The sequence below is a fragment of the Lynx rufus genome, unplaced genomic scaffold, assembly GCF_022079265.1.
Source record: "Lynx rufus isolate CCGP_SWC_20201006 ecotype Redwood Valley unplaced genomic scaffold, mLynRuf1.p SCAF_2, whole genome shotgun sequence".
NCBI lineage: Eukaryota > Metazoa > Chordata > Mammalia > Carnivora > Felidae > Lynx > Lynx rufus.
Genome location: NW_025814834.1, coordinates 185,541,556 through 185,564,439, shown reverse-complemented (window position 1 = coordinate 185,564,439; position 22,884 = coordinate 185,541,556). Strand labels below are relative to the sequence as shown.

At 49.3% G+C, this 22,884-nt stretch overlaps 2 protein-coding genes across 12 annotated transcripts in view; both read right to left on the bottom strand.

Annotated features, from left to right (window-relative positions):
• The window catches only part of MKNK1 (MAPK interacting serine/threonine kinase 1), a 52,625-nt gene extending 30,554 nt beyond the window's left edge, over window positions 1-22,071 (bottom strand). Inside the window, exons 1-3 of one of the 8 annotated variants that reach the window (XM_047084003.1) lie at window positions 3,973-5,454; window positions 2,067-2,224; window positions 769-935 (exon numbers count right to left, since the gene is read on the bottom strand). The gene's annotated coding sequence lies outside the window, so the exon portion shown is untranslated. Of the gene's footprint in view, window positions 1-768; window positions 1,861-2,066; window positions 2,709-3,880; window positions 3,898-3,972; window positions 5,455-10,562; window positions 10,627-22,048 lie in introns of those variants that run through there. The other 7 variants (XM_047084006.1, XM_047084004.1, XM_047084007.1 and 4 more) reach the window with 7 other exon arrangements.
• On the bottom strand, window positions 13,649-22,207 carry MOB3C (MOB kinase activator 3C). 4 transcript variants are annotated; one of them, XM_047084019.1, is made up of 4 exons: window positions 22,049-22,207; window positions 18,292-18,760; window positions 15,979-16,181; window positions 13,649-15,663 (listed from the first exon to the last, which is right to left on the bottom strand). In XM_047084019.1, exons 2-4 carry the CDS (start codon window positions 18,707-18,709, stop codon window positions 15,634-15,636), a joined length of 651 nt encoding a protein of 216 aa, XP_046939975.1. In that variant the 5' UTR covers window positions 18,710-18,760; window positions 22,049-22,207; the 3' UTR covers window positions 13,649-15,633. The 4 variants fall into 4 exon arrangements, with proteins under 4 accessions (XP_046939975.1, XP_046939976.1, XP_046939974.1 ...); XM_047084020.1 differs by lacking the exon at window positions 22,049-22,207 and adding an exon at window positions 21,940-22,041; XM_047084018.1 differs by lacking the exon at window positions 22,049-22,207 and adding an exon at window positions 21,803-22,032.
• Between the last annotated feature and the right edge of the window lie 677 nt (window positions 22,208-22,884).

Here is a 22,884-nt window from a genome sequence, read left to right as displayed (position 1 = left end):
TAAAAAGCTCACAGATCAGACTAAAATTATTCTCAGCCAAGCCTCATCTGACCCAATCTACAACACAGGCATTATTTATAATCTGCCAGGCATGATGAAGCCGCAGGTATTCAAGAACACCTCAGGGGCACGTGGGTGGCTCAGGTGGTTGAGCGTCTGATTTTGGCTCAGGTCATGATCTCACAGTTTGTGAGTTCGAGCCCCGCATCAGGCTCACTGCTCTCAGTGCAGAGCCTGCTTCGGATCCTCTGTCTCCCTCTCTCTCTGCTCCTCTCCTGCTCGAGTTCTTGCTCTCAAAAATAAATAAAACATTAAAAAAAAAAAAAGAACACTTCAGAGTAGCATCATATGTCACAAATATTATGCAGTAAAAAAATAAAAATAAAAATAACCCCAAAAGATACATCTCAAGCCATTATTAACAATGGTTACTTTAAGAGAATGAAATTGGGTGGGTACAGAACTTTACTTTTCATACCTCTGTTTTATTGAATTTTGTTATTTATGGTACAGTTGTTTTACTTTTATAAGTAAATAAATATGTTTTACTTACTGTGTGGTTTTCCTTGTGACCTTCTCAGCCATTGTATTCTGGTAGAAATGTGCTTGTCCCTACTAAGTAACTGTTTTAGGCATGCCAGGCAACCTAGTTAATCCTCGCTGCCCCCTGAATACTGAAATCTCTGACCCACCCTTCCCTCTGGAAGTATCAGGTGATTTCCGCCCGAAGCAATCTAAAAGGTTAAGTGAAATGTGCATCCGTCTTACCTTGCCCAACTTCTGAGAAGTAAATCCTCTGTAAACTGAGATGAAATAATGAAATAATGCTCCTGACAGAGGGCCACTGCCTACCAGCTACTGCAGCATTTCAATGGCCTCTGGAGGGTAGCATTCTTCAGTTCTATACTGGCTTTTGCTTCACCTGGCATGAAAATCTTTAAAAAAGCAGAAATAGAAAAGATATAAAAGTCTGACTTCTTTAAAACGACTAAAGAAGATAAAGCTCACTCTACATGTTCCCCCAAACCTATGTGTCATACTAGTAAGTAGATATACACAAGGCCATCACAGATTTCCCATCTGTGGGAAAATTAGACATTTGAGTGTTTGAAAATGTTGACACCAAGCATTTGGAGATTTAACAAGGGTCTGAGTAAAAGTTTTCAGATTCTGTTTCCACTGTGGGAGTCCAGACCTAGGCCTGGATGATGGTTCTGGACAGCTCTGGTCGCCGAAGAGCATCTCGCAGAAGGTAAAAGCTGACACTTCTCTGTCGTCCATGTTTTTAGGGATGAATGAGTTCTGGCTCTATCTCTTAGTGGCCAGGTCGAGGTCTCACAGGCAGCAGGCAGTGGAGCCAGAAAAGGTAAGAGTAGATGCCGAGAGCAGCAGGTGGTATAAACACGAGCAAGGTTTTATGCCCAATGCATAATTATTGCTAGTTTTCCATCTGATGTCATTTTCTACATGTCCACTGCTATTTTCAAACTCGCGGCTCTAGTTATCCTGTATCAAAGCTGATTTGTCAATTTCTCTACAAAATGAGTCTCTACTTCCCTTTTTTCCCAGTGGAAAAGCTCTGACCATGCAGTTTAAATCTGAATTCTGGGCCTCTGTGCTAACATTTCTAAAATGATTTTTAAACTGGAAGCCGGATATGTTTCACCATTACCTCAAATCACGTGTTCTGAACTGGACTTGTCCCAACCCCCATCCTTCCTCCTTTCCCTTCTTCTCTATCAGATTATCTCACCCTGCCAGCTGCCCACCCACAGAATGTTTCTAAATCATTTCTTTTTTTTTTTTTAACGTTTATTTATTTTTGAGACAGAGAGAGACAGAGCATGAATGGGGGAGGGTCAGAGAGAGAGGGAGACACAGAATCCGAAGCAGGCTCCAGGCTCTGAGCCATCAGCCCAGAGCCCGACGGGGGGCTCGAAATCACAGACTGCGAGATCGTGACCTGAGATGAAGTCGGACGCTTAACCGACTGAGCCACCCAGGCGCCCCCCTAAATCATTTCTAATGTCTCTTTCTCCTCTAACCTCCTTGCTCCAAATACTCACATGGTCAGGCTTTCTCTCAGCCTGGTACGTTGCTTCTTGAAAAGAACATCTATTCATCCTTCAGGACCTCTCATGAATTACTGAAAGTGGTTCCACAAAGTACAGCAGTCCCTGGCTCTTTTTTACTTCATCCAGCATTTCATCAAATCCATGGCATGCTATGATAATACACAGAGCTGCTATTCACATGCATGTGTGGCTTGCCCACTAGGCCATAAGCTCCTCAAAGGCAGTGACACCCCTTTTTCATCTTTGTATTTCTAGTATCTAACAGAGTATCTGGCACAAAAAAAGGGCTCTAGTAAATATCCAAGTTACTTCATCCATAAAATATTTCTTTATTGTCCAATAGAGAATGTTGGCACATACAATTATCCTTCCTACTGTACTTTTTATTCCCCAACAAATCTCTTTGGCCCAATAAAACTATTTCCAGGGCCCAAAGAAGCTCAGGTTACACTCCCTCTCCTTACAGCCACACCTCCAGGGACAACCTTGACCATCTTTGAACTTCAACTCTTTGTCTTTAGTCTTGCCATTGGTTGCTTCTTGCTGCCTATAGGACTTGGCCAATTTTTAAAAAATGTTTATTTTTTATTTTTGAGAGAGAGAGAGAGCATGCACAGGTGGAGGAGGGACAGAGAGACAGAGAGGAAGACACAGAACCTGAAGCAGACTCCAAGCCTTGAGCTGTCACCATAGAGCCCGATGCAGGGCTTGAACTCATGAACTGTGAGATCATGACCTGAGCCTAAATCGGATGGTTAACTGACTGAGCCATCCAGGAGCCCCGCCATTTTTTTCCACAAAGAACCAGATAGTGAATATTTTAGGCTTTCTGTGTTACATGGTCTTTGTTGTGACTACTTAATTTTGCCTTTGTAGAGTGAAAGCAGCCATAGACAATATGTAAATAAACAACTGTGGCTCTACTTTTGCGAAGCCTTACTTATGGATGCTGAAATTTGGATTTTATGTAATTTTCCCATCATAAATATTAATCTTCTCTTGAATTTTTTTCCCCAACCATTTAAAAATGTAAGAAGTATTCTTTAGTCCACACAAAAGAGGTGGTGAGCCAGATATGACCTGTAGGCCAGAGTTTGCCAACCCAGTTTACTTTCCCCTCCCCTCAACACACACACACACACACACACACACACACACACACACACACACACACATACACACACCTCTGTTCATTTCTACCTCTAGTAGGTTTATAGTAAAAACAATCTTCAGAATTCCTTTATGGATTTTGTGTTATTCTGCTGTCTGGAACTACTCAAGGGCTGGGGAGGTAGGAAGTACATGGGCTTTCGAGCCATTAGGGCCTAGATTGAGATTCTGGCTTTCGCATTGACTAATGAGGTTGTCTTGGAAATAATACTTAACCATTCTGCTTCACTGTCATCATCTATAAAGTGGGGGCAAGAATACTTATGCCGCAGGCTTGTTGTGAGAATTCAATGAGTTAATGTATTTCAAGTTCATGGCACAATGGCTGGCACAAAGTAGACACTCCATAAATCGCAGATATGACTCTAGCTTGAGATAAGGCTTCCCCAGATTAGCTGTGTCCCTGGACAGCACTCTGTAAACCACAACTGGGCAGCCAGAAGGAATAAACTGATAGCAAAGTACAAAGGCAGAGAGATAGAATTTGGAGGTTTTCAGATTCATGACCCAGGATTCTAAGTGCCTGGTTGGCCCTGATTCCTTCTGGCACCATTTCAAATTCCTCTGGGCCTCTTTTCCTCCTCAGAAAGAACTTCTGTCTCTCACACTGCCTGACTCTTCTCAGCATGGCTTACCAAATACCCCGATGAGCTCTGGAGCCCTCTCCTCCTTCCTGGACCTCTGCCTGGGTTAGGGCTGGGAAAGGGTGAATGTGGTCAGACCATACCTACACACATCGGCTTGCCACTGAGTCTTATATAGGCTGGTCACCCAATTCTCTCTCAATTCCTCACAAACTTCCGGCCTGTATAAGGAATGAAATTTTTCCAGAGTTAAGAACTAATTTTTCTAAAGAAGTTTTAGAGCAAAAAAGCCAGTCTACAAACAAGGGATCCATCATATTACTTTCAAGTAATATGAAAACATCCATGGAGGACCAATAAGACTAAAGCTTGTGGTATCTCTGTGCTTGGTCCAAAACCCCAAATATAAGCCTGTTACTTCCTTGCTCCAACACGTCTAATGGGTATCCACCATCGCTGGAATAACCAAGCTCCTGTGCTGTCACTCAGGGCCTCCACAACCTTGCTTCAGACTACCACTCCTGCATTGTGTCCTACCACTCCTCTACAGAAATTTTGACCTACAGTCCAGGCAAAATGGATGATCTGTTTCTACCTAATGGCCCTCAACAATTTCCACCTCTCCACACTTGTGCATAATCTAATCACGGCATCTGTAACATTTAATTGTACACCTCCCCTTAGACTGTGAGCTAGGGACAGGGTGAAGACTATGTCTAATTCCTCTCTGGGTACCCTACACCTAGCACAGGGCCTGGCACGGGGCAAACACTCCATAAATGTTCATGACTGAATGAAAACACCTGAAGTTATTCTTCCCTTAAACTGTTTTAGTTGGACTCTTATTAGCAGACTAAGCAGTCTGGGTCACTGCCAAGAAATAGAAAAACCAAAAAGAAGGAAAAGAAGCATGACCAATGTGATCCAAGCAACGGAAAATAGGTTTTAAGACTGAGGTAAAAGAAACCAAGGCTGCTTAACCTAGAGAAGAGAAGAGGAGGCCTAACTCGATTCTGGCTTTAAGTACACAAAAGGTTCTCATGAGAAAATCTTGATCTCATCCTGCCTTTAAAATCAGAAGGAAATTCTCCATATTTATGGACAATGGAACAAGATGAAGTGGCTTAAGTTAAGGTCAAAGGGGTTTAAACTGGAGAGAAAGAAGAACCAAATTACGTACTACTTTTCCAGAGATACTGTTATTGTACTTTTTGGCAAGTGAATTGGAGGGGTCTTACTTGGCACTTTTGTTGAAGGCTGTGCAAAAGGGAATAAGTATGCTGCTCTTTTCCTGTTTATCGTGACAGAGGTGGTGAAACCACAAGTCAAGTGAGATTTTCTAATGAGCCACTGACTTTTACCTGACCCTCTTCCTATAGGCATTTTCTGTCATGTTACACTTTGCAGCTCTGTGATAGAACTATCTATTATTTCAAAGTTTCCTGATGAGGCAATGGAAAGAAAGAGAAGGCAACAATGTCAGAGTAAGACCGTAGGAAAAATGGCCCTAATAAATATACTTTCTATAAAAAGAATAGCTAACTAGACATTGATAGTAATTGTTAATATGATTAGTATTAAAGCTGACATTCATTGAGCACTACTATATGCTGGGCACTGTGCTAAGTGTTTGAGATGAGTTATCTCAATCCTCATAACAACCCTATGAGGTGGATAATACTTGTATCCCCAATTTACAGATGAAGACACTGAGACCCGGGAAGGTTAAATAACTTGCCCCAGTCACACAGCTAGCAAGTGATAGAGCCAGGACTCAAACCTAATCAGTCCAACTCTGGAGTCTATACACCTAGCTACTGGCAACCACAAGAAGCATGAGAGGCTGGAATTTAAAGCCTAATCTCTTGGAATCCAGGTGCATATTCTCAGCCACTTCTTTTAAAGTTTATTTATTTATTTTGAGATAGGGGGAAGGCAGGTACAGAGAGAGAGAGAGAGAGAGAGAGAGAGAGAGAGAGAGAGAGAATCCTAAGCAGGCTCCCTGCTGTCAGCACAGAGCCCGATGTGGGGTTCAATCCCACAAACTGTGAGATCATGACCTGAGCCGAAATCAAGAGTCTGACGCTTAACCGATTGAGCCACCCAGGCGCCCCAACTCGGCCACTTCTTTATACTACCCCAACCCAGGAAGAGCAAAGCAACACATGACATTAGCAAGAGAAGAGATCTCAAAAGTGAACCCAAACAGATCCAATATTACAGAGGAAGAAGCTGAGATCAAGGCCTCACAGATGATAATGAGCAAAACTAAGACCAGCCTAGTGACTCTGAGCTAGTCCTATTTCCTCCACTACAGATTCTTGTTCAATGTAAGGGTGAGAAAATGAAGGAACAGTATCTGCCAAATGGGTTCCTTCCCCAGACACTTCTGTAATAACCTGCGAATCTCACATTAGAACTTAGGCCTGAAATGTAAGGGTGCCAGCAGCCTCTCTAAACTGATTCTGAGATTCTACTAGCAAAGGACGGCAACATGCTTGGTTTATGGTGCTACAGCAGCAGACCTGGACCAGGCAGCTTCCATATTAGGCTGGTGATTCACAGTTTAAGCCTGAACTAGACTATTCCAACAGACTCCTCATTGATGTCCTCCTTCTGGGACATTCTTTGCTCCAGACTAGCCTCCATTATGCAACCAGAGGAAACAGAACCCTAGTCATGGCATCAGGAGCCTTGCAGCATACTGGAAAGAACATAGGTGTTTGAAATCCAACACTCATCAGTTTGGACCAAGCTCTGACACTTACTAGCTACCTGACCTTGGGCAAGTCACTTTAATCATTCTGAGGTCTGGCTTCTTCATCTTTAAATTGGGGATAAATATCCCCACATTATAGGATTGTGAGGGTTAAATAAATTACAGTGTGTAAAGCACCTAACATATTGCAAGTCATAATGCAGAGCAGACCTTCAATAAATGTTAATGTTCTTCTCCCAACTTCCCTCTACGTTTTGGCCACAATCCATCATTTCAGCTTATTTCCTCTCCTTACCCATTCCGCTCCTCTCCTCCAACACACACACACACACACACACACACACACACACACACACACACCTCTGTTCATTTCCATCTCTAGACCAGTGCTCAAACTGAAGCTTCTCATAGGAATGAACTTCCTCCAAAGCCCAGCATAAATTTCCACCTTCAAGAATCCTTCTCTAGACCCCCTTTGGTCATGTTGGGATTGATTTCTCCTTTTCCCAAACTCCCACTTTGTTTACATTCCTTACTATATTTACCACAGTCAGTCTGATTTCAGTTATTTATGTACTTATCTATCTTCCCAACTACACTGGAGGGAGAAGGCTCTGAGAAGACAATTACTTACAGAAGGGCAGGAAATGTGTTGTTTTCCTCTGTGTATATTTCTCAATACCAGGGTTTTGTACATAGCAAGAGCTCAATATGTGTTCATTGAATTGAATCTTGCCATCCTTGACTGGGAATCTTTACAGAAAGATCCTGGACTGAGTTTATTCTAAAACTTTGCATTTACTACCTGACTTGATAAACATGATAAACTAATACTCATTGGCTTGCTTCACTTTTTTCATCCATTCTTTCAATACACTCTGGATTCCTCTCAAGACATCTCCCCAGGTTATAGGGATACACTGTTGGGAGGACATCTCTTACTCACAGAGGTAGGGGGATCTGCGAGCAAACTCTTTGGAGAACCATTCTATCTCATTGGTTAGGAGAGGACTGCCATTTCCACCATATTAAAAACCAGAGTTGTGGAATCAGAAAGTAGATCTGAATGATTTCCATCTGCCTCAGTTTCCAAGTCTATAAACGGAGTTTTAAGGTGTTACATATAAAGCATTAAAATAGTATCCACCACATAGTAAGTGCTCAATAAATGTTAGATATTATATTAACAAGGTCGGTGGACTGAAAAAAACAGAGTCAGTACTTTCACTTTTAGTACTATCTCTGCCACTGACTGATTCCTTGTGCAGTCTTGATCAAGTCCTTCCCCTCTTGGGGCCTCTCCTCATCTGTAAAATCAGAGGTAGAACCAGATGGTTCCCAAACTCCTCTATCTTCAGTGATGTGTATTTTTCTATGATCATCAAGGAGTCTTCTGTTCCATGTGCTCAAGCTGTTGGCAAGGAAAAATGTGGATTTGTAGCAGCTCGTTCCCAGATGGAAAGGGCCAGGGACAATGCCAAGGCCAAAGGCAGGGCAACAGATTAATAAACCACCTGTGAGCCTTCCCCTGCATGATCTATATCATACTCATTTCAGGTCCTTGAACAGAGCACCACCTCCCTTCCAACAAAATTCACAGCAAAGGCAAGAGAACAATAATATCAATGAAGAATCCTGCCTTGTACAGAATTCCTGCACTTTCTTGCCTTTGATGCCTGTAAATTAGGGCATCATCAATCTAAACAAGGGCTCTCCTTAGCACAAAGAGAAGGAAAAACACAAAGGCCCACTCTGAACCTGAAAGCTCATAAAACAAAGACCAAAGCGAGTACATAAAAAATGTCAATGACTCACTCAACCACAAACATTGCAAAGGCCTACTATGTGTCAGGAAGAGGAGGGATGAAACAGACATGGTCCCTTACTACCAGTGTACTCAGAGTACACATGAGGTGATATACCCCAAGGTAGACAGTAATCAGAGCTATATTCGAGGTTCAGCCCCTGCTATAGAAGATGGGAAGGGGGGCAACTAATCCAGCAAGGGGAAGTTGCTGAGAAGGTCACATGAGACAAGCGTTGAAAGACAAGAAAGGAGGAGGGAATGCCAGGAAGAGAGTGCAAGCAAAGAAACATGCAGGGAGTATTTAAGCAACAAAAACTAGTTTATTTTGGGGCGCCTGGGTGGCTCGGTCGGTTAAGCGGCCGACTTCGGCTCAGGTCATGATCTCACGGCCCGTGAGTTCGAGCCCCGCGTCGGGCTCTGTGCTGACAGCTCGGAGCCTGGAGCCTGTTTCGGATTCTGTGTCTCCCTCTCTCTCTGCCCCTCCCCTGTTCATGCTCTGCCTCTCTCTGTCTCAAAAATAAATAAACGTTAAAAAAAAAAATTAAAAAAAAAACTAGTTTATTTTGACTGAGGCATGGGTGCAGTTTTGGGAGAACATAGGGAAACAGGGCAGGAGATAGGTTTGGGAACAGATTATAGGGCGGGGAGGGGGGAATTGTCTATGCAGCTGAGGAGTCCAGACTTGATATAGTAAGCAATGAAGCCGGCCAAGGTTTCTGAGCAGAGACATAACACGATGAGAACATTGTCTTAGAAAGATCACACGGGCACCCATGAAGGGGATGCAAAAAGAACCACATTACTAGATTACTATGGGACCCCATAACAGGAGGCCATATACACTTCCTAAGCATGTGCTGGAATCCAACAGGTCCTGTTCACAGAACTTCTCTCTGCCATGGTTCAGCTTCATGCAATCTAAGTTTAAGAGGTGCTCTCTTGCCAGGCCTTCTAACCATCAAAATCTGCTACAGCACTAGAGTAAAGGCTCCCCGAAGTCAAGAACACAATTAACTCTGGGATCACACAAAGGGAAGAGCTGAGGTGGGAGAAATTGGGGAAGGGGACAAAGTCTTGAACTGGTCTGGCTCCATATGAACATCCAACCCCGAGTCTCCTCTTTACATCACTTCCAGCCTGGCCCTTTTTAGAGGGGCTGAAGCAAAGGATAGTAGGGCTGAAAGCTGCAGGCAGATGGCTGAGGATCTAGAGCGACAATATACATCAACTGCCCAGGGCGCTGCTTGGCACGTAAGCCACGGTCAATAAGCATCAGTTCCCTTCTCATCCTACAAGTCAGTTCCATCTACAAAGTCCAGTGAGAGTTCAAGACCTAGGTGACCTCAACTCTTCCCCTGGGGCCTCTCTAAAGTTCTCCCCTCCAAAATGACCTAGTTCCTAGAAATCACAGCTACCATGTATTCAGCACCCATTCTGATAGATGCCATCCTGAGTGACACATGTAATCCTAGTCAACCTTCACAATGACCATATGTATTATGCCCTTTTTATACCAGAGGAACCACAGCTCTGAGAGGGGAAATGACCCAAGAACACACAGCTAGGAAGTGGCAGGTGTGAAATGTGAACCCAGGACTACCTAACCCAAAATCAAGCACTTCCAACATTTTATTCGTGTCACCTGCGCTGGGCTCTGATCTGCTACTGACCACCTGACGGTAGCCTGGAAATCCCGAAGAACAGATTACTCCTGACATCATCTCTCCTCACTGTACAGCGACCCACACATGTCAAGAGCTTTTAGATGAAAACAGTTAACTTTAAAATAAGGTAGGACACACACAGAATACACTCCTCACGGGAAAATCTATTCGTGATGTTGGACTGCCTGCGCCTTGAGCCCAGACATCCAGCATGGTAGGGGCTGAGTTTCAAACTGGCCACTGACTGAGCTCCGACCTCGGACACCTGTCAATCTAATCTTGACCCCAGGCACCGGCGGAGCCCCGACCGGGGACACACGCTGCGTCCTGGGCTCGCCACAGACGGTACCCCTCGAGGTCACAGACGCGCTCCCTGAAGAGAGCCCTAAACAAGCGTCCCCTCAACATTCCCTTCACAGCACGATCGGATCGTGACCTCGGGCCGCTCTGAAGGCCCCGTCTGCCCTGTCCCGGGCACACCGACTCCTTCACAGACCCCCGCCCCATTTTGCTCGGAGGGATACCTCGCTGGGGCGGCTTTACCTCTGCTGACTCTCTGCGGGACCGGTCGCGCGCACCCACCTGCAGGTCGCTCCGAGAACGCGGAAGAGGCGGTGCTAGAGCCGGGGGCGGACCCGGCCAGAGAGGGGCGGAGCTGCGCGTGCGCCCTGATGGCTACTCCCCGGGAAAGGGTGGGAGCGAGCTAAGTAAACTGAGACCAAGTGAGGGAGAGGGGTGTGGAGATTGCCGGGGCAGGGGGTGGGGCTTAGCTCCTTTGACAAATTTTTTTCGGAGTGAAGGTCGGGAAGTCAAGGAAGCGCCAGGAGGGACGCGGCCAGGCAAGCGGCTGGTGTAATTAACATTCACCGGGAGCTTCCTTGTGCCAGGACGGAATTTTTAAAGTGCCTATTGCATGTGGGGAAATGCTGCCAGTCTTTTCTAAAACGAGGGCTGATTCTGTAAAATTTCTGAAGACGTTTGCGTACCTATCTTTTCACCTTGAGAGTTTCCTTGAGTAAAGGATTACCCCCAGTAGTTCAAAATGAAACACTTAAAAGTTAATTTCTTGGAGGGGCGCCTGGGTGGCTCAGTCGGTTAAGCGTCTGACTTCGGCTTGCGTCAGGTCATGATCTCACCACTTGTGAGTTTGATCCTGTCGTCTGCCTCTGTGCTGACAGCTCAGAGCCTGGAGCCTGCTTAGAAATCTGTGTCTCCATCTCTCTCTGCCCCTTCCTCCCCTCAAAAATAAGTAAACATTAAAAAAAGAATTTAATTTCTTGGCGAAAACCAAGTGCATTTAAATTAATATGTTAACCCCCAGCCCTTCCCTAGGCTGCAAGTGTAATGAGGGAACGAGTGCTGACTTGGGTTTAATTCAGGTCCTGACTCTGAATGTGTTTCCTCCGTGGTGAAATGGAAGTAAACATCCCTTCCCTATCTGTCTCAGGATTGTTGTGTGGGTCTGATGAGGTAGAGCCTCTTAGACTTCTATCTCCCCCCATTCTGATAATGTTTATTCCTTTCTCCTTTTGAGCTCAGTGTTCTCACCTGTATGATGGAAGAAGGTCTGGAACATGAGAGAACATTCAGGGCTTTGCTAGATTTCCCAGTCTGGATGAAGGCTGGAGAGGGGAACCTTCTCCCACGCTTCTGTGTTGAGTCACTTACAGAATCCCTCAGTCCAACCTGAGGCCCCTGTATATCCTGACCTCTCCCCACCCATAACCTTCCAGGCCCACTCAAGCTACATGTCCTCAGAGGCCATGCTGGCCTGTTCCCTGAATATCTAAATAGCCAACTGGTCCTGAGTTGCTCAGGCCTATGTTCCAATCCAGGTTCTTAAAACTGCTATGTCTCTATGCACATGGTGACCAAGTTCCAGGTAATATTAGATGATGGCTCTGGGGGCTCACAGAAGGGCTCCAGGAGGGCTCCCCCAAATCAGGTGGAGCTCTAGCCATACTGTGGCTCCCTTCACCCCACACTACCTACAGCTCTTGGGGGTGGGAGAGTAGGAATCGCAGCAGAAACCTCAAAAAAGAAGCTACAGTGTTCTTCAGGGCCAAGGGTGGGGTGGGGGGCATCCTTTACTCAAAGGTGGAAGCTCTGCCCCAAGATGCAGAGTGGCTGGCTTCCTCATTCCCTGCTCTAAGTATTTTTATGGATTTTGAACAAGCAGGAAAACAAAACCTTCTGCAGTGGTTGCCCAACCGAACTGCCCTTCTGCCCCCAACACATGCCTCTCTCAGGAACCCCTCCTGCCAAGTTTTGCCCTATGGGGTGGAGGTGGGGGCTCTATCCTCTGTCTTGCTGAGGCACCAGCTCTCTCTTCTGTATCCTCCTTTCTCTCTACCTCTGTCCAGTCTTCTCTGAGCATCCCTGTCTGAATTTCTCAAAGCAGTTTTGTGATGTCTTCCTGATGTATTCAGACATTCTCATGTAAAGTGCAGGCCTTAGCCACACAGTTCTGAGATAAATTTACCTTCTCTGCCATAGTGTATTTCAAAATAACTACGAGCCCGGAGCCTGAACTTTCTAAGAGTCTGAGCTATCCAGTCATTGAGGAGGTAGTGGGTACCTGTCACAGGAAGTGTGCAAACAGAGCTACCTTTTAGAATGCTGGGCTGGGCCTCCAGCTCCTAGAGCAGTGAAAGCAGGGATACTGGGCACCAGGAAGGGAGCCAAGCCAGGCAGATAGCCAAAGACAAACCTGATTTGGTAAGCTATTGTATGTTACACATTTAGAATTGTACCTGACACAGAGTGAGTATTAGCTGTTATTGTTGATTGTGAATGATCCACAGACTGTGAGTAATGAAGGAGCTCAGAGATAAGTCAGTCACTCACTCCCACACCTGGTCATGAAACAGACTGGGAATTCGAGGTCTAGAGGGGGAAAGAGGCCCACCACTGTACCTCAGGGGCTGGGCTGGGCCTGGACCCCAGGTCTCTGCCTCCCAGGAGAGTCACTGCACAAAGCCAGGCTGTCTCCTTCTTAGGGAGAGGAAAGAGCTCTAGGTAGCCCTTTGCTAACTCTTAAGAACAAGCTGTTTTCTGCTCTTGTGTGGGCAGCTGGTGGGTAAGGGACAGTGGAATGGCAGCAAGACCAAAACAAATTGTCTCCTTGGGAATAAGCTCAGGAGTCAGCCCCATGTCTTGCCACCCCAACTTTGAGCTCTGACCAGCACCCAACAAACAGCCTTTTCTCGAGAAGGGCTTCCTCTGCTGTGATTGGGGACTGTAGCACTATATTTCTGCCCTGTCCCTTAACCCACTAGCTCCAATAAGCCACACAATTAAGGGGTGGGGTGAGAATAGCCATGCCAGGGAACCTGAGCTGAAACAAGGAAAGACTCCCAAGAGACTGAATTCCCCAAAGTCAAGAGCCAACCCTCCCTACTCTGAGAGTCCTAGACTAGGCCAGAAGTTCTGGGTCCAGAATTCCCAGAACCCTGGGAAACCCTTAGTGTCTCCACCCTGTAGAGCTAGGCCAGACGTGACCACACCAGCCAGCCCTCCCCATGGCCTGGGATCTCAGGACAAAGAGCCTTCCCTTCCCCATTCTGGCCCGGCTCCCTCCACAGCCTACCCAGGAGCCATGTGGCATCCAGACCACAGCTTCCCACCAGTGCCGCTTTAGTTTGCCTCCTTTATTTTACCAAAAATAACAATAATAAAGTCTTCCCTCTGTTTCACAAAAATAGATTTCCCGTCTCCCCAACCCCTCTGCAGTCAGCACTGGCCACAGCCTAGAACCCATCTTCCAGTCCTCAGTCCTCCCTGAGGCAATCTCTGATCCCTGGACCCCACCCCAACCCAGAGCCTCCAGCAAAGCTGCTGGGTCAGTGTTTCCCCTGGGAACTTCTCCAGAGACAGCTGTCTCAGGTCCAGCTGGCTGGCCTCAGGAGCCTCATACACTTCCCCAGAGATCAGGCAGCTTCTGGGCCACTGAGAGGGGCATGACTTTGGAGGCTTGGCTCAGCAGACAGCCCCAGCCAACCTGAGAGGCAGTGGGGCACTCTGGCATTCACTAGAAGTCTTTGCTCAAAGCAGGAACAGTTGTGCCCTAGAGAGGGGCTGTCAGACCATCTTTCCACATGCATCTCACCTCCCTATGTAGCAATCCACAGGCCCTGAGGTGGGAGTCAGGACCCCTGGTTTCTACTCCAACTCCATAAAAGCCTTGCTATGAGGCCTTGGACAGTTTCTCCCTCCTTTCTTCAGGGCTTCCGTTTCCTCCTAGGTACACAGTGATTCTGTGAGACTGGATAATCCTCAGGCCCTTCGTGGCTGTCCATCCTGGCCTCCCAGTGTAGAGGCTCTTGGAGGGGAGGGCCCCGTTTCTGCTTCAGTTTCCCCACCTGTGGATCTGGGCACAGGGCTGGGCATGGCGGTGCTGAGTAATGGAGTGTCAAATCAACAGTTTCTCTGTGGATAGCTATCCAACCAGCTGGACTGTCTCGGGGATGGTTGGGAAGGAGGCAGGTCCTTGCAGAATGGGGGCTTTCCAAGCCTAGAAGGGTCCATTCACTAGTAACACATCTTCAGTGTCCTGGGATGGGAGAAAAGACTCTGGAGTTCCCCAATTCAAGTTCCACTGGCTCCTTGGGCTGGAGGATTATTTTGTGCTGGGCTTCAGATCCTGAGAGCCAAGTCCACAGATTCTGGGAGCTAGACTGGAGTATATGATTTCCAGTTTAGGGACCAGAGGACCTTTGTGGATATAAGGGATCAACCCCAGCCCTCAAGAGGCTGTCTATAATCAGGCTTTCCTGGAGGCAGAGGGATGAGTGAAATGATAGTTCCTGGGTATCTTTGGCTGAGCAAATCAGAACGTGTGTCCGTGGTGGGCCAGGGGTGTAGGTATCCAGGGCAAGACCCCCTCCTTACCTCCCTATAGCTCCCCAGAACTCATGCTTATGGAAGACGGTAGCCTAAAGGTTAAAATATAGAGCTACATCTACAATCACATTTTGTGCACTTTTACACATGGTCAGAGTGGGGACGACCTGTCATCACTCCTACAGTGGTCGTGGTCTGGTGGTCCCAATCCCTATTAACTTCCTTCTTCCTTCCCTCCTTCCTTCCATTCATCCATTTACCTAACATTTATGGAGGGCCTACTATGTGCCAGGGAGGATCTAAAGCAGCTAGTTCTTATAGACACACCCCACGGTGAAAACCACATACACACACACATACACTCACACACACTCAGAGTCATCTGTATTCACTCACACAGATTGCTCACTCTCTAGTACCTTTCTTGCTATCACTCAACCACATCCACATTCCCCAAATAGGCAAGGGAACCACCATGGAAGGGTCAAGTATTGGAGCAGAAACCTAGCCAATCCCACCCCTAGACTTCATGTGGAGATGTAGCTCCTTTTTTCCTTCTGTTTGACCACTTTTAAGCTCTCCCCTTCTCCGTTCATAAGCAGTCAAGGGGCATGTGGGCAGACTCCTGAGAACCACAAGTTCAGGGGCTTTGTGTGTGTGGAAGAGTCCCAGGCACTTCAGATTTCTCTGCTACCAGACTACTGAGGGTTCTCTCTCCAGCCACTCTGTGTTCACATGGTCCATCTGACAGTCAACAACTCCAGACCTGGGTTCAGTGACAGATCCGCTCTGTCATCTCCCTCTGCAGAGACATAAGGCGGAAAGGGATGAGTCAGAGCTCAACCTACCAGGCAGCCCCTTCCCAAACTATAGAGCCTGGCTGTTCTTCTGCCTGAACCTGGCCCCTTCCTGCCCCCACTCCCAACTCCAGACTATAGACTTAAGTCTGTAAACTGAGACTTGAATGAATTCTCTATTAAAGAACAGAATCCACTGCTAAATGAATTGCCTTCTTCTAATCTATCCACTTGGGTATTGGATTTTCTTGAAGTAGATAGCCTTTGGATCTGAAAACTCTGAGGCTAGCCTTGGTTGGAGAGGGCAACAGGGGCCTTACCAGTGGCTCTAGCTCCCGCTGGTCCACAAGGCTGAACTCGCGGATGAAATAGTAGAAGTGTTTATAGCAGGTGTTGACATGTGCCTCAGCCCCCATGCTGAGGATGCTGTCAAAGTGGTGAATGTAGACGTGGACAAAGACACGGAAGAGGCGGGTCAGGATCTTGGTGCAGACCTGCTGGAAGTTCTTGGGGAAGGGAACTCCTAGGGGGTGGGGATGGGCAGAAGTGGTGGGGATCAGCATCCTGGTGATGAAACACTGCCCAACCCTGCCCTCCCCATTCCAGGCCTAGGATGGCCACTTCCCTACCAGGGACAGAGAGAGACCATGGTCCACTTTCTCCCCACTTCCCTTTTGAACAAAGCACAAATCTCACTGTGCCCCTCCCTTGCTGAAATACAAATCATCTCCCACATTTTCCCATCACCCTGAGCAGGACTCTGCAACTGTGCTTGGGTCACTGACCAACCCTTCTTTGGCTATGATGAAAGTTATGTTCAAATTCTCCACAGGAATATGTGTGTCTGCAGGTGCTGTCCTGTGACACCTGGGTTACAATTCCAAGGCGACTTTATCAACATCTAGGGTCCATTTTTAAAAACATTGGTCTTTGGGATTAAGTTCTGACTGCACAGCATGGTGCCTGCTCAAGGACTTTCATGATCTGATCCTGACCTCCTTCTCCAGCCCCACCCCAACCCTTCCTTTTCATAACATTCACACAGCAGGTCCCAGATCCCCAATCCCGAGAACTACAAAATCCTCAAGAACTAGTTCAGATATCTCTCATTCCTTCAACTATTCAATAACACTTACGAAGAACCTTCCATCTTTGAGCCAAGTTCTGTGCTGGGCCCTCCTCACCTTTTGCTTCATATGGTAATGGGTACCATAGCCCTTATAGATATGATAAAGTAGAAGTGTGTGATGGTGACACACGACAGTGAAGCCACTTGCCCAAGGCCATGCTTCTTGATTAGACAGACAGAAGGCAGGATTAAAATGCTGTTGGCACTGCACTGCTGTGACCCGCAGAGATAAATGCCACAGCCCCTGCCTGAGGGAAGCCCGGTACCTGTGAAAAAGACACAATTTCTGCACAGACCCTCACACTCAGGGTAGAGATCTTGGTGGCGATGCCATCTTCTCTGCTGTGGCAGAGTCATCCCCAGGGTTAAGGTACAGACACCTGGGGCTCACAGTCCTGAGTTAGAAGAGGCTACAAGAGAATAAGAGCCCAGACACAGGCCCACACTGGTCCACCCTGCTCCATACTGGTCCTCACTGCTCTCAGGTGGGGTTAAGCCCTGCCTCCCTGTGAGCCCTACTAGGCCCAGCCCATATTCCTCAGACTTGTCCTGCCCATCTAGACTTGGGGCCCTGGGTCTTAAGAGACCTGAGCTGCACTTCTGAATGCCTCCTGATTCAGTGCACTGCCTCTGTTGGCCTCAGTTCCTCCTATGTGAAATACAGATGCCCACTGTTGGGCATGATGGTGCAGGAAATGGCAGGCCCCCAGCTGGGGAGGGGCTGTGAGCACTGAATCATGACTCAGTGCCCAGCCTCTCTCAGTATTCAGACATCTCCCCTCTGGGCTTGACCACCCTGCCCAACCCATCTCTGATTCCTACAGCCTTGATGTGGAGGAATGGGAGGCCAGGTGGGGGTGGGGCTGCTGTGATGAATATGGTGTCATGCCTGCTCAGCTCCTGGGCTGACACCCACTCTTGCTGCCCTTGGGTGGGGAAGCAGGGCCAGTGTGACTTCACTCATCTCCTCTCCCCACCCTCACGGGCCCAGGCTGCCCAGCTGAGATAAGAAAAGGCCCCTTGGCTTGGGCCTAACAAGGGAAAATTCTGCCCTCTGAGCCCCCTGAGGTGGAGATACAATCTGGCCTTCCCAATCCCCACCCTTTCCCTTTCCTGGAGCAGGGAGTCAGAGGGAGCTCCCAGGAGGTTGCAAGTCAGTCAGCCAAGGCAAGGTGACCTGTTAGGAGCACCTAGAGACATCTGTTCTAGAAGGTTCTGAGAATCATAGTGGTCTTGCCAGGGTGGTTCCTGGAAGGACACTTAAGCCTCAGACAAGGGCCCCAAACAGAACCACGTAGTCCTAGGTTAAGATGCCTAATTTTGAACAGACACTTAACCTCTCTGAGGCTGTTTCCTCTTCTACAAAATAGGGATGAAAATCATGCCCCCCCCCCAACCCCTTACGGAATTGCTGTGTCAAACTAAATGCCTCATCTGTAGAATGGCCTCTCGTGGCTCCTTCCCTCCCTGGCCAGGCCTGATTTGCCTGCCAGGTGGCACTCACCAACACGAGTGGGAAAGACGTCCTCGTCATTGATGAGGCCCTCAATCCAGTCCATGAGCAAGGCCATGTAGCGCGGCGCTGAGAGCTTGGCAGGCCGCCTATACTGGCGCTCGTCCTGCCAGCGGTACTCATAGCGGGGCCCTCCGGCCATGACTGGGCAGCTAGTCTCACTGCAGCGCTCAGCCATGGTGCCATAGATGAGGTTGATGCGATTGAAGAAGTCCACCACGTGCACGGCGATCCAGTCGTCGATGTTCTCTCCTGGTGGCAGCCTCACCACAGTGCGCAGGTCCAGGCCTGACTTGAGTGATGCCTGTGCCTTCTTGTACAGCTCGAAGCGCTGTGTGCCTGGTTCGAAGCGCTTCCGAGGCCGGAATGTCTTGTCCTTGGCAAACACCTGCTTCAGGCACAGTGCCATGGCCAGGCGGGGCTGAGGGCAAGGTGTCCAGGGGAAGGACCTGTGGCTGCCCTGCCAGGGCCAAGGGCACGGGGAGAGCATGGTGGTGAGGTCCTCGCCAAAAGGGCTTTGACTTCCCAACACATCATTTCCCTCTCACTCTCAGCTTTTGGCCCACCTCAGCCTTTGCCTGGAGTCTAAGTCCTCCTCATCCCCTAGGTCCAGGACCTCTGCCCTATTTCTAAGCTACCCTTGCTCCCCCTGCCAAGCACCCACAGCGCCCCCCCCCCCCCCATCTCATTTTGCTACCTCTCCCCTTTCACTGCATCTCACAGAGGTCTGGGCCTGGGCTCCAAACAGGTGCTCATCAGACTTACTGTTGACTATTAGAGAGGTGGCAGAGGCTTCCTGCAGGCCCTCCAGGAGGCAGGGGCCTGGATAAGATGACCTCAGGGGTGCCCTGTGGACCAGGTGGTGCAGCGTGGGAGAGGCTGGCTGTATTGTGCTGGGGGTTGGGGTAGGGAGCAAGGCCCCGCCTTCAGCTTCCTCTGGGATATCCCGAGTCCATCCGGCCACCGGGGATTCCCAGGGAGCGGGAGGGACTTTTCTACCAAAAATGTACTTTCCTTTTATTACCCCCAAAAGAGGAAAGGGACCTCATGTGGCCAGCTGGTGGCCTCTGAGTGTGGCTGCAGGCACTAGAGGAGAGGGGGAGGTGGCAGGTCCAGATGGGTACCACTTCCTCCAACAGTGGCTAGAGATCCCTCCCTACCAAGCCAGCCTCCTCCAGACCCAAAACTGAACAAGCTGCCGGCTCCCCCTGCACCTGACAGTACAAGCTCGGTGAGCACCTACTATGTGCCTGGCACTGGAAAGTAGGGGAATATAGTCAGATCTACCCAGCTGGGCCTATCTAGAATTCAGACAAATTTGTTTTCCCTCTTAAATGGAGGCATCCCAGACTCAGAACAGAGTTTGGAACAGCAGGCTTGGAGGCAGGCAGGGGTCGTGGGTTCTAGTCTCAGCTTTTCCATGGCTGGGTGACCCCCGTAGCAGGCATGAGTCTCACCCATGCAACATCCAGGGTCACTCAGATACAGACTAGGTTTCTGGGACTGGTGTGGTAGTCACCTCACCTACGCTGTGCATGTGTGAGATCTTGGGAAAATCAGACCCAGGTACCTGCTGAGAATGGAATTTAGCCATAGACTGAGGGCTAAGCCTGAGTGTAGGCTAAGCACTGAGCTGTGGCTCCGGGCTGACCTCTGACCTGGCCCTGACCCTTGTCAATTTGAGTCCTGACTCTAGCCCTAGACTGAGGCTGAATACAGCCACAAAAAAAGCCTCGCCTTAACCTCAGAGCTGATATGAAGCACCTTCCTTTCTCACGTCTCTAATAATGCTGGGAAGAATGGAGGAATGAGGACAGGAACAAGGTGACAATTGGGGGAGGTATCAGGTTAGGCAACAAGTCAGGCTAGTGGAGAAGTTTGGAACAAGGATTCTTTCTTGGACCCATAACAGGCAGGCCAGGATGGGGATGGTCAAGAAAATGACAGGTGGTATGGACAGGAGGGGCAGATCTCCCAGCAGGATCTTGTCCTCTTGAAAAAACCCCTTGGAGATGTGGAAAGTCATCTCACCCATTCCCTGATCCTTGACTTCTACCCAAAGAAGTCCCCAGTGTGGCTCCTGAACTTCCTGATCCCAGAGGAGATTTCCACTCTTCACATGCCACCTGCATTCTAAACTCTGCTTGCGGCAGGTGCTTCCAAAAATCATTCCTACTGCAATTAGGTGGGGTTCCTGGTTCTCCTCCTTTGCACAGCCCCCTTTACTGACAGTTACCAATAGACTACCACCTGAGCATTCATCATCTCACCCCACCTTTCCTGCCCACTTCCCTCCACCAGCCACCCAGGGCTGTTTCCTGATCCCCCACCCTCCTGCCCCCATGTTTTTCTTCCACTGGTCTTTCTGACTACACATGACCAGGTTGAATGCTACCTCCTCCCACAGCCCTCTCCACTAAACCCAGAAGCCTTTCTCCTCAGGTGGAAGCTGCCCTTTGGCCATTGTTGCCCCACCCCTACCCCAGCCTAAGTCAGGGCACATAGCTGATGCTCAGGTTTTAAGGAAACCTTATAATCAAGAACTATAGAGTTGAAAGAGCCCTGAAAAATCAACCGACCAACCCACTTCTTGCACAGATGGGGAAACGGAGGTCCTCTTTCTGAGGAGCCACCATTCACAAAGCAAGTTTCTGGTAGGGGATCTCTAATGATTGAATTGGGAACCAGGATAAGGTGGGGCGCAGCCCATGACAATGAGTAAAGGACCATTTTCTTGTACTGGCTGGTCACTGGTCTGGTGGAGGTAAGGGGAAATGAGCGGAGTGGAGGGAGAGAAAGGAGGGGAGTGGGGGGAGAGGAGAAGCATATTCCCACCAATTAGATGAACCTAATTCCTGTTCCCCCAACATGCTGAACCTCCCTCTTGCCCCCACAACACCTTAAGTGACCTGACAGTGAGCTAGACTCCCATCTTCTGGCTGTAGAATGTCAAGACCTGGGTCTTTCCCCAAGAAAATGTAAGTAAGCTTCAGGAAGGGGAGGGAGGGAATCTATACACACCCCTTGTCTCTTCACTTCCCACTCCCATGCCCTTGCTGAGTTTCCATCCCTCACAGAACCTCTGTCTCTTCCCTGAATCATGGCCATTTCTGCCTCTCAGTCCCTGCTGCTAATTCTCGGTGTCCTTTTACTCCTAAAGTACCCAGTGATGACTCACTCCCTGGGTGGGCATCTGGGTGGGCTTCCCAAAAGACCACAGAATGGCCCTGTCTGTTCCTGACATTTACCACCCCCCTGCCAGAGCCACACCTGCCACTACTCTGATCTGGCCCAGGATCTTGGACAGGGGCTGGACCCAGTTTGAACCCAGAATGCAGTCTACAGCTGTAGGATGGGTGTGCGGGGGCGCCCTGAGGGCAGAGATCCAAGAGAAAGGTAGGGGCAGGACTCCACGCTCTTCCCACCGCGCCCGGTCACCCTCGCCCACCCCTTGCCTTCCCCCTGAACCCCCTGACCCCCTCGCCCAGCTGCCGGGACAGACCTGTCTTAGGACCCAGAGGCGCAGGCCTGACGTTTCCGCTCCCGAAGACACGCCCCCCTCAAACACCGCCACCCCCAACCCCGACTTTCACAGCTCTGAGCCTCGGACCCCGGACCGAGCGCCTGCGGCCAGCCTGCCTTGGGGCGGACGTCGCCTCCGGTCGAGGCCACGCCGGGACAGCCGAAGAAATGAAAGTGGCAGCGAGGCTGGGCCGTGCGCGCGGCGGGGGCGCGGGCGCTCACTCACGGGGACCGCCTCGGTCCTCCTCTCTGGCCGCAGGGTCACATCCCCAACACGCTGGGTCGCGTCCTCCTCCCGTTCTCCTGCTGGGCCGGTTCTCTCGCCTGTCCACCGGCCCGCCCGCCCCGCCGGGCCGCGGTCGCCCTCCGCCCCCGCGGCGACGCCAGCTCCGCCCCCGCCCTCCCGGCCCGAAGCGCCGCGGCCGCCGGGCGGGGAAGGGGCGGGGAAAGGGGACCCCCTCCCAGTGCACAGACGCACGCCCGCCTTTCCGGGAAGTCCGAATCGTGCTCCCAGCTTCCCGCTGGGCAAAGGACGGACTGAGCAGCTGGCCCTGGCCGAGTCCCCTTGGACTTCTGCCACAGAGGCAGCCTCCGCTTCCTCGACTGTAAAATGGGGACAGGCCCAGCTTCTGTGTGGAGCAGAAACAAGGGGCTGCTAGGTAATGGTGGTTTCCTGTCTGTGTTCCACTTGTCCCTGAGCTCAATCAGGATCGGGTCTGCCCTATCCGCTCTCATACCCTCGGTTCCTGGCATGGTGCCTGGCACATAGCTGGCACTTAATTAATGGCCATTTGCTGAGTGAATAAATGCTTTGGTAAACACAAGCTGAGTCCCTCACCCAGCACTGAAAGGACAATGCTCAGATGACAGGCTTACACCCCCCCCCCCCCCAGAACCATGCCTGGGAGCTTTGCTCAGGCTGGGCAGATTCTCCTCACTCCTCAAAGTCACCCCATTTCCCCAAGACCTTTGTTCCAGCTCTTCCCAGTTTGAAATATCTTCTTTACCTCCTTTCTTCCAACCAAATCCAAACCTTTAAGACCTGATCTGCTCTCTCTACTT